This window comes from Phaseolus vulgaris, chromosome 5, assembly GCF_051622355.1.
Source record: "Phaseolus vulgaris cultivar YP4 chromosome 5, ASM5162235v1, whole genome shotgun sequence".
Classification (NCBI taxonomy): domain Eukaryota; kingdom Viridiplantae; phylum Streptophyta; class Magnoliopsida; order Fabales; family Fabaceae; genus Phaseolus; species Phaseolus vulgaris.
In genome coordinates this window covers 41,390,481-41,402,633 of record NC_143502.1, presented here as the reverse complement: position 1 = coordinate 41,402,633, position 12,153 = coordinate 41,390,481, and the positions used below count along the sequence as shown (strand labels likewise).

At 29.8% G+C, this 12,153-nt stretch overlaps 1 protein-coding gene across 1 annotated transcript; it reads right to left on the bottom strand.

Annotated features, from left to right (window-relative positions):
* Positions 1 to 3,175: 3,175 nt before the first annotated feature.
* LOC137835821 (polyadenylate-binding protein-interacting protein 3) lies at positions 3,176 to 10,699 on the bottom strand. The gene is made up of 15 exons (XM_068644529.2): positions 10,363 to 10,699; positions 8,910 to 9,073; positions 8,666 to 8,827; positions 7,972 to 8,108; positions 7,602 to 7,792; positions 6,695 to 6,872; positions 6,347 to 6,577; positions 5,494 to 5,621; positions 5,298 to 5,361; positions 5,150 to 5,183; positions 4,665 to 4,981; positions 4,415 to 4,555; positions 3,971 to 4,066; positions 3,821 to 3,877; positions 3,176 to 3,512 (listed from the first exon to the last, which is right to left on the bottom strand). Exons 2-15 carry the CDS (start codon positions 9,043 to 9,045, stop codon positions 3,483 to 3,485), a joined length of 1,902 nt encoding a protein of 633 aa, XP_068500630.1. The 5' UTR covers positions 9,046 to 9,073; positions 10,363 to 10,699; the 3' UTR covers positions 3,176 to 3,482.
* Positions 10,700 to 12,153: the final 1,454 nt, after the last annotated feature.

The window sequence follows — 12,153 nt, the reverse complement described above, 5'->3', positions numbered from 1 at the left end:
CCTCAGTTCTGTGCTGCATAAACCCCATTGATGTATTTCTTTTATCTGTTCTTCTTATTTAATTCTGGCAAAGTAATAATTATATACAGATTCATTTATATTAAATCTGCAGAAGACAACTATTTTCTTTTATTAACTCACCAAAAAATAGAATTATTGTTTCTGTATTAATAATATTAACAAATGATATGGCGTAGAGAGGTAGAGAAAAAAAATTCTTATATTATTAATTAATTAATTAAAAATAGTATATTTGGCATTTTCTAATGTAGTTAGTTTAATAAGTTTGTAATTCATTTAAATTAAATTCATAATAATGGTAATAATAATATAAATGTACTTGAAAACAGTTTTTGTATTAATTAATTACTCTAACATTTTGATTTGATGGATTAATAGTGTAAACAAGTGTGTTCAAATTATTGAAAAATTAACTCTAATAATAATTTATAATCTACAACTATTAATAAAGAGATTATTTATATAACCATTTTCTAGTCGCAATTTTTGGTATATACTATTTATTACCAATCTTACTATTATAAATATATTTCATTTTACTATTTTATTATTTAGGATTTGTAAGTGTTTTTTGAAACTCAATTAACTATCTATGATAAAATTATTTATTTTATAATTACTTTTTATAAGCATATGTTCTTTTAAAATTTGATAATAATTTTTATTGTAAGATTTATGATAAGAAATTTTTTTTCTGTTATCATAACAAAAAAGTAGACACACAGGTCCATGTATTTCTAGTAGTCTAAAACATTAATAAAATGGATTCTTCTTGTATAAAAATTCTCATTATTTTATCCTTTAATTAATATTTTTTTAAAATTAAAATGACTACCAATAACAAAAAAGAACTACATACAAAATAAATAAAAATCACCTACAATAAAATTAAAAAATTATTTATATTTGTTTTTATAGTCACTTTTTATGAAACTTGTTTAGAATTTAATATCTTTTATTTTTAATGACAAGAATTTGAATACATTAAAAAGGAATTCTCCTTATTTAATGTTATAGATTTAGTAAAATAAATAATTAAATATTTAATTTTCAAAATAACTAAATAACATATTTGTTTAGTTACTATTTTTACAAAATTATATATGTATATATTTTTTAAATTGTATTATTTTTTATTTATTTTTTAACGAATTATTCATAAAAATAACGAAAATATGAGTACACATTATGCTTTGTTTTTACTAGTAGTAATAAAGACATTATCTCTTTTAACTACTTTTTTTGTGTATACTTACTAGTTTACTAAGTAACTCTTTTTTTAAACTAAAATAATAAAAAAAACACATCCATAATAAGAAAAATTGCATATAACACATTTAAAAATCATTTATTTTTATAACTACTTTTTATGAAATTTTCTTATAATTTAATTATATTTTTTATCTTAATAATTATTATAATAATAATTTTATTATCATTCGTTTTCATAAGAAGAGAGTGATAAGTGAAGGGACGTATGTTTTTACTTACTATTGTAGTTATAATGATTTTTAAACACCTTAAAATTGTAGTTTTTTTATTTAAATGAAATTACTTACTATATTTATATTTTTAATGTAAAAAATTGTTGTTTCCCTTTTTAATTAAATTTTATAATGTTTACTTTACCATCATTAATTTTGTAGAATGGTATTAACATATCATAGTTTTCCAAAAAAAAACAAAACCCATAATGATGATAATGAATGCTTAATCACAAAGAGGGTTTTATTACCTCTTCTTTCTTGTCATAATGATGCAGGAAACAATAATTGTTTTGACTATGAATTTGAACAAGTTGATAATAATTGAACAAAGATACACTCATTCAACATAGTAGTCAGTGTTCCCTTTTTGCTAATTTTTTTAATATTTTCATTTAAATTTATTATTTATAAAATATGTTTTAAATGTAATTTTTTTCACAATTTTTTATTATTATTATCGTGTAAGGAAGTAAAGACTGATAGGATACATCTCCATAAGTGAAAATAAAATAAATTTATTTATTTTTGAGAAATTAAATGTAAACTATATTGTTTAAATAATAAAGTATATGCTTGATCCTATTTTTCACTATATACTATTACATTATAAAAAACAATCTTTAAAAGTCTTATAATTGTGAATTTATTTTTAAATAAGTTAGTATATTAAGTTGGGTATTATACAAAGGATTTTTTTTTTTATATAATTCAAGTTTAATATATAAGTATTTTTGAAATAAATTATATTTTTAACTTGCATTAAATAATTTAAATTGTAACCTTATTCTCCAACAGATAATAAAACTTAATTTAAAAAATTATTTGGTTATTATAGTTTCAAAATATAGTTTATATATTTTGAAATATTTATTTATAGTAAATTTAAAATATTCATTTTCTTCCATTAACATAACAAATACTAACTATATAAAATTAATTTTTAGCCTATATAAAATATAAACTAAGATATTCTTTTTTTAAGGTTAAAAAACATATTAAAAAAAGAATAAATCTTAGACGTGTAATAGTATATCCTAAAACAAACATGTCAACGGTTGGTTAAGTGTTTTTTTCTAATTTGTTTCCCATATAAAATACACGCTAAAATTATTATCTAAATCATAAATTAGAATATAAATATGACAAATAAGAGTCTTAATTAAATATTACTAGTATTTATTTTCTCTTCATTTATGTATGCATTTTACACATCATCTGGAGAATTAATCATAAAATTCTCATCTCAAGTATCTCAAACTATTCTCATTTTATTCTTATCAATACATAAGCTTCGGTATGCTAATAATTCATAATGAATAAAGTTTCTTAGACATGAAAGTCATAAATAATTTAGCCACACTATATTTTGTGATCAAGAGTTAGTTGAATATTCCATTATGTTCTTGAATATTGTACAGAGTGGATTCGGAAACATGTCATTGCGTTTCTTTGCTATTGGAATATATCAATATACCGATTTAAGTTTCTATTTTTCTGCGAAACTAAGGTTCAACTACCATCCACAAATGCCCATATGTTAATAAAAACAATTTTGAATTACTGAATAATTCAAAAAATCCTAAATAGTTTCTAACCAATCAGAGTTTACAGAGCAAGTAAATGGTAGCAGATATGTGCGAGTATGAGATAAATGGGGGCAGTTGAAGTTAAAAAAAGTAAACTATGAATTGTACTGAAAAATGGAAAAATAAAAAAGGATGGGAAAGATGAATCTGAGATAATCTATTACACAACCAAAGCCTGAGAAACCCCAAAAGGTATATGCATGGGTTAAAACAAGGTCATAAAATTATATCCCAGAATTAGCAAACTTGGCAAATAACATGACATGCCTTTAGAGATTTTCGCAACAGCTGCAGATATCCTCGTTTAAAACTTATCAGGACAACCACTTCGTTTATTCTTTTCAAGCAAGGATTTGACTTGCCAACAAGAATGCGAATAGCCAAGACGTCAATAGTCCCGTCCCTTGTATGGCATTTCCTGTAAAATATTGATTTGAGAAGATAGAGTTCTCAGAACACTAATAACCAGATAAAGTTCCTCAAAACTGTTTTATATAAGACGACAGGTAAGATTGTTCAAATTCAGTTTGATATGCGTAACTGAAGACACGTCATGTTCCACCAATGTACTTGTCAAGGAAGAATATCCAACATGCTTGACACATCAAGGTGGAGCATTAACCATGTATGAAGTCATTGAAATTCATGGTTTTATATTTATCTGCCCAGTGTTCAAGACATGAGCAATACCAATTTAAAAAAAAAACTAAGCACGAGAGTTCTTACGGGCAGGTAATTCGGCATGTATAAAGCTTGCCTAGGATGACCAAGGAGCTGTCCATACTGAAATCAGATGATGACGAAGATAAGCAATTACCCTGAAGCATCAATATTTACGAAACAGTCAACAGAGAGATACTGTATGCGATCTTATACCTGTGGTGCATTCGGATGAAAATATGCTTGAGACGGCATTGGTGCTACCTGAGGATTATACATCATAGGTTGTGGACCAGCAAAAGTAGGTCCAATCTGCAAGACATGTACAAAACAATTAAGTTTATTAACAGAACCAAGGCTGGAGGAGATTATTAAGCCAAACCCAACAACTCTGCATGGCTTCTTTTGTAAACTATTTTACGCAATCAGCAAAATGAAACCTTTATTCTTATATAGATTAAGTAACGAGCAGAAATTTAAAACACCATAGGATAGGATAACCTGCACCAACGTGCAAAATGGATGTGGAACAACCAGGTTAATTTGTCATAAAATCCTAACGCTTTTATACTGATGATATGAAATAAACTTTATGGAAGTAAATTCACTCCCTAACTATATGCACTTCCATATATTCAATAAATGCACCAAATGACTTACTCCAATACCCATGGGCATGCCTGGCATACTTGGTACAGTAGTTACAGTAGTTGGAAAATAGAAGGAACCATCGGACACTGGAGTGGGAGGCCGAGCAGGTGATGGAACAAAACTCTTTGCATTAGGGTTAAGCTTGAATTCCTTACAACATAAAAGGTGAAACTCAGACATATGTCGGTAATATAAAAGACTTGAACCAGATAGTGAAAAAAAAATCCTTTGTCAAAAAGTCAAGCTTGAACTTTCACACCTTTGCATTAGGATTCAGAGTTGACTTTTCAGAAGACAGTGAACCAACTGATGAACTTGGAGATAAGCCAGGACCAGAAGATGCTGCAGTGCCTCCAACTGAATCTAACCCATATGGGGTCCCACGTGAATTTACAGATTTTGTTTCCCCATTAACCTTGCCAGATGCTGAACCCTCAATTAAATCTCCCCGTGATCCCCGTAAAATTTCGTGAGTTGTTGATGTAGTATGAATTGAAGGGGCATAGGAGCTAGCATTAGGAGATAAAACACCTTTATCAGAGCCATCCTTCTTCAAGTAGAGTGGTCCCTGTGAATCTGCACCAAAATTTGCCAAGATTAGAGGAATATAAATATCATGAAAGAAGCAGACACCAAAGTGAAATGTAGGTCATAGCTTCCATTCAGAAGCACTTTAAAGAGTGTTCAGGCTCAACATTTTAAATCCGCTCAATTTAAGAAAGCTAAGAAAAAGATTTCACAGACCCTCAGATTTTGACAGTTGAACATCTTCAGCTTGCTGCATCAATTGAAGAAAATAAAAAAGAGATTTGGAGTGTTAGAACTAATATCAGTCTCATGAGATATTTTCGTTGACACAAGTTTAAGAGATAATGCACAAACTTCAACTCACAATCAGAGTTGCTTCCTTGGTATCATTGTCTCCATGTTGATTACTAATTGAGTTCTCCAGAATCCTACAGATTTGCATATTAAAAATCATGACAAAGATGAATTTAATGTTCTTCATTCGGGTACAAAAATTATGTATACAAAGCAGTACAAAGAGAATAATAAGTATATACAGAAGAGAAAAAGCAAACAAACACCTGCTTTCCCCTTCCACTGATGAATAGCGTACGGCAGGGAGTTCAGATGCTAACTGCTTAGCGTGATCATAAGAACCAGAACGGCTTAAATCAACACAGGTACTTGACTGAGATGATTGTGTGTGATCCTGCAGACACAATTAACAAGTACTAAGGTGAGTTTAGATAGTAAAATAATTATATCATAAGAGGAGGGTAAGACAAGGACAAAAGCATGAAAAAAGGAATACTTCATATCAACAGTTCTCCCCAACAAGACTCAACTGCATCAATTGGAGGTTCAAATTGTACCAATTTCAAAAGCATAACAAGACTTGGGATTGTTAGGACATGTTCAAACAGAACTTAGTGACGAATGTGTCATTTAAAATAATAGTCATATACCAGAATTCTCACTGATAAGTAGGAGATACAAACCATTGTCTTCAACACATGTTTGGTTAAGCTCATTTTCAAGAAATAATCAATTTATTTTTGCAAACATTTTGAAAGAGCTTCTACAAAAATAAGCAATTACTTCTACAGAATTGCATAACCAAATATTTTTGGAATGTAAGAAAATCTAAAAGAAACTATTTACTTTAAATAAGGAACAGATACATAAAATATGGTAGTTTTAATAATTTACACACTTGCAAAGACCTGATTTAGCCTTACAAAACTGGCTTCTATGATGACAACAACCCAGGTCTTATAGGGATGACATTGGTCATAGCTCTAATCTATATGAAAACTTAACAGTAGTACTTAATCAGAAAAAGAAGGTCAAGCCAGTGCCCTCCAAATGTGACAAACAATTAAAAATTACTTAACAGTACAGTTTGAATAATTAAACAATAAATTGAGGTGATACCACAGAGGAATTTGCCAATGTTCGAGCTCCTTCATTGCCTTTTCCACCACTAATCTCACTAGACCTCTTAACAACCGAACCAAATACACCACCAAAAGTATCAGAATTGTGGGAATCAAACAGTACATCCTCATCAAATCCACTGTCATCAGCACGTTTACCCCTATAAACTGAAGAAAATCTAGTTTCTTCATCAATATCGAAGTCTCCATGCAAGTGAAAGCCTCTTTCCTGTTGAGAAAATTTATATAGGTTGCAGAATTCAATAGTCTATTAAACAAAAAAACAGCAGAAATTCACAAGCAGAAATGAAAAAACGAGAACAATAAGTATTAAAACCATGCTAACCTCCGCGAGATGAAGATCTTGGGTTTCCTCACCCTCAATTTCTCTTGCTATTCTTAAAGCTTGCTTTTCCAATTCTCTTGTCTGAGGCCCTTTTTCAAGCTTTGTTGTATAGAGTTCCTCGTCGAACGTGCTCTTGACACCAAACAATGCCTCATTTGTTTCAAACTGATCCCATCCCCTTGAAAAATACAAAAAAAAAATACCAATGTAAACAAAAATAGGCATTCTGTGAAAATTTTGAATTTAGTCAAATAAAGAAGAAAATACATGTGTATAAAATAACCATAGTATTTTAGTTAATTTCATATACTCACTCCAGCCTCTCTTTAATCATTAAGGATATACCGTAAAAAAATCATATTTCCTTTTGCTACATCAATTGTGGCCAATTATCTTATAATAATTCCTTTGGAAGCATTTATTAGCTTCCACAAATGATTATTGTCTAAAAGCTCAAAAATATACTTGAAGCAACCCAAGAAAACAAATAGAATGCCTACAAACCCTCACACAATCTTTATTAAAATCAGATCCATAACAAAGAGTTCAGATATTATAGATAGCAAGTGAATGGATCCTAAACAGAATTATGGTTACAGAAGTTACCCAGAAATACATGTTAGTACCTATGAAGAGGTTTTATTTCTTGGTCTCCAGTTTTTATTCTTTCGACATACCCAATAGGAAGTGTTGATAATAAAAGGAGAAATGGTGTCAATGAAAAATGGAGAAAGATATCATTCTAAAATCTACTACTTACAGCTGGACACTTCTAAAGAAATTTCTTATTGTATACTAAAAATATGGTGTACTAATAAAGGCAACTAACAGTCTGAATGGGAGTCGAAGTGTTAAGAAAAACTGATATTTATTCAGTTCACAAATTATTCTATAAAAAGCAAGCAACCTGTTCCAATGGCCATCAAATATGTTTTCCAGTTCTGGGCATTGTGGATCATCTTCATCAGGTACCCAGGGTTTTAATTCTCTCCCTAGCTCAACATGACGAGATTGAGATATCAATGAATCAACCATGATTTCCTGATGCATATCATGGTGAGATTCATTTGGTAAACCATCCCTGGCAATAGCAACATCCTGCCATGATTGAAACGCAAATAACATTATCAGCAAAAAGTGAAAAATGTGTTAAAAGCTACTTCTCCTAATCTAAATTCACCAAAATCATTGCCAAGTATACAGCATTCCAACAGAAACTTTAGCTTAGTAACTACCACATTCCAAAAGACATTGCAAATAGTTTAAAAGTAGGAAACCTGTGCTGTAACTTGAACAAGATCTTTGGCAGGTATAACTAAAATCTTGATAGGGGGCTTGCTGACAAATTCTGCACCAGATTTCTGTCCTCGTGATGAACCGTCTTTTGTTAAGCGAGCCATTTTCAAAACAATTCCTATAAAATGATGATATTATAAAATTAATTATGAAAACAGAAGCAGAAGTTTATTCAGATAGTGATCTAAAACAAGCCTAGTGAAATCCCAGTTAGGCAATAACTCCTAAAACAAAGTCTTATTAAAATAAGACAAATCCTAACAAAAATAACAAAATATTCCAAAAAGGGATAATTTCCCTGAATAGCATGTTCATCGATTTTGCTACAGTTGGCTGTGAAATAATACAAGATAATGGTCTTCACAATACAACCAAAATCAATAAAAATGGGGATAAATGTGTTTTTAATTCCTATACTTAGTAAAAATTTGTTTTTGTCATTATACTTTTAAATCGATGAAATCAATCTCCAACAACTTAAAATATGTGACTTTTGTACCTCCAATATGTGATTTTGTCACCAACAAAATTAGTTGGGAGGGACAAAAAAATCTATTTTCAAAAGTTTGAGGACAGATTTCATCGATTTGAAAGTATAAATACTAAAACCAAGTTTAACTGAAAGTAAAGAGACTAAGACATATTTTTCTAATAAAAAACTACAACAGAACATACCAAAATCTTTGTCTGTGTTTGTTGCATGAAAGACTCCAGAGTACGTGGATCCATTTTTCACCTGGACTTCCACCTGGTGCCCAATAAGACATGTTGTTAGATATACTAATCGATCATGTGAAGGACTCTCGCAATTGCCACCTTTACTGCCAATCACCACACCTTTGACAACAAAGGAAACATATCAACATTCTGAATGCGGCAACAAATAAATAATAATAAATTACACAGCCCTTAATTTTACCTGTATTTGTTAATCTGCTGGCATTTAATTTGCCAGACAAGATTTTATTCTCAGATTTAATTGCCCCTTCTCTTTCAGATTTTCGGCGGCCATATCCATTGGAGGATTTGGGCTGCCCAGCTTGTTGCAAATTCATCCTCACTTACAGCCCCTGCCCCTCTAATCTGAGAATGATAACAAAAGAAAAAAATAAATATATGTATTCATGAGATAAAAGAAAAACAAAGTTTTTAACATGAGATTTCAAGGCACAGTTTATGAAATCGCTGATTTCCTAAAAGAACATTAGAAGAGGAACTGCTGCTAAAAGAACATACAAGATATCAAAGAATAGAAAATTTGGTGAGCTGAAAAATGCAAAACCACTGAATAATTTGCACATCTACAAAAACTTATATAACTATACAGTTTTAAAAAAATTACCTGTAACTAAATTGAAAATTCTAAATGGTATTTAGTGAGGCTGACACATGTTAAAAAATAAACCGCAAAATATCTGACACACTGGAAAAGTAGAGAATCAGGTGGAAAGTATACATTTGCATATAAGTGACAGTAATTGTCATCACAAAATAATATTCAATGGGGCTTAAACTACACTTTTAAAAAAATAGAAATTACTCGGAACAAATTTGTAGCGTCAAAAAGTTAAAAAAAAAAACATCAAAAATTCAGGTTCCAGGTTGACGGGGAAAAAATGCCCTCCCACACAAATTGACTATTACTGCTATTTCCAAGAGGCATTTAAAAATTAAAGAAATTACTCGGATAACAGCAAACAAGCCAGGGTCAATGAGAAACTCGTGGTTTGGGGGGAATTTTACCCAGTTACCTCTTATTCTTCCCCGCCCCTCTTCCCCGTTCCAATCACAGCCAAAGTACTAATATTTGCCTACTCTCACTCATTTATACCAAGGACCCTCTATAAATCAGAAACACACATAGCAAAGATTCTACGAGGACTTGCAGATTGGGAACGTCCCTAACTCTGTTCCAAGCCCCCGACGCATACGTGTTATTTGCCATCCGCTCCCTACATTGCGAACTTATTTGAAGCTCTATTTCTTTCACAAATACAACATTTACCGAAATATACAGTATTCCAAACCCTAGAAGAAAGAGAAAAATCAGAAACCGAAGTGCCTGGATTTTATACTAGGCCATATGGAAACTTATCCTAGAGTACAACGATTGGAAGTTGAAGTTAAAACTCAAGATTCGTGCGGCGTAAACTATCGCTAGTCCTATTTACAGTTCCCCTGGCGGAAATAAATCTTCCATTGTGGTCCTCCTCGGGAAACTGCGGCTTCTCCTAAGGTGAAAACCCTAATTTTACGAGCTGTTTTTAAGAGGATCAAAGCATGCATAGAAATAAATAGCAAGCAGATAGGTATTGAGAAGAGAAACGAAGGAGGAGGCAGGCAAGGAAGGAATTGAAAACGAAGTAAAGCACCTGTGAGAGGTTGATCAGAACCTAACTGACGGATTCCGGCAGAGGTTGAAAAGAGGATGTAAAGAGGGACGGTTGTGTCGGTTAGTGATTGATTGAGACGATTGAGGGGCTGCTTCGGTGGGAGGGCGCGGTGGCCGGAGGATGCGACGGAGAGAGAGACGGCGGAGGAGTTCGGTTCGTTAGGTTCTCTCGGTGTGATCGAGAGAGAGAGAGAGTGGTTTTTGAGATTTTGAAGGGAGGTGCGAAGCAAGAGCGCAACGAAACGGAAACACCCAAAAGACAATCAAGAAATAATCTGCTGTGGTTGGAGTATCGTGCGCCCTTTTCCCTGTATTATATGGTACGCATACATGTATTTCTCTGTATAACAGTTTTCATAATCTGTTTTTTTTTTTGTCTTTGAAAAAGATATTATCGTATCTAATCTAATACATACGATTAATGAAATACTTTGATTTGTTAAAAAAATCTTATATCATTATGATTTATTTGATAAAGATTCACCAAATCTTTTAATAATATTTTTTTCATAAATAGGTATTCAATTCATCCAAAGCACAACTATTTAACTTATGGAACCTAATAAAAATAGTTAAATATTAATAGTTTTTCTTACAAAAAAAATTATTTCAATCATTAATAATGCCATAAACTCACAAATTAAATATTTTAAATTATATTTATATTTAACGGCCGTACATGGTTTAGTAAATTATTTTTCAACAAATAATAATGATTATAATATTAATAGTCTAATAAATAGTAGATAGATAGTTAATTATTTATAAAATAAAATGGATGGATGGATTTGATTCAATTTTTTTTTTTTTACTTATGAAGGGATAATAGATAAATGAAACTTTTTAATTCCCTTACTTTTAGTCAATTAGTAATATACATATTATTTTAATATTTATTTTGATAATTTTTCTTATAAAATGTTTTCTTTTAGGTTTAATATGATTCTATTTTTTTAATGATTTAAAGTTGTACTTTTTATTAAATTGTTTTCCTTAAAAGAGACAGATTCTGTAAGTATTATATGTATTGTTACCGTTGAAACCACGTTGAATTTTTCAAAAAAAAGTTAAAGATCAAATTAAACTTTTTTTAAAAAAAAGTTAAAACAAAATTAAACCTTCTAAAATTTGATAAATAAAGTTTATTTTTTTTATTTTTTTAACAACTAAAAAGATAATTAAAGTCTTTGTTTTAGGTAAAAACTGATTTTTTTCTCTCGAACAAATTCGTTTTCGTAGAATCATTTTACAGCAAACTTTCTCAAATAAAAATTTATTATGATTATAACCAGTTACGAAATTAATTATTTGCATGTATAATTAATTTTTAAAATAATTTAATATTTGCAATATATATATACAAATCTTAGCTTCATAAGTAAATATAAGTTCACTCTAAAAATAATAGTACAACAAAAACATATGAAATAGTAATGCAAAAACTCACCATCTAATTCTAATGATGATTCATGTATTTAAGTGAATTTAAAATACTCATTTACACTCAATTATTACAACATTCACATATTTTGACCATCGATAAATTTTTATATTATTTAAATATTTGAAAATATTATTTCCCAAAAACTTAATGTCTGAAAGTGAAATGTCGAATTTAAATATTGTTAATTATGTTTTGATGATTGAGCTTTTTTAAATTATTTTATATGTTGAACTTTAAATTAGTTGTACGATGCTCATTTTGTCATCCCATAATTAATATTTTAAATTAGTTATAAAAACAAAAACTAAATACAACAATGGTTAAGTT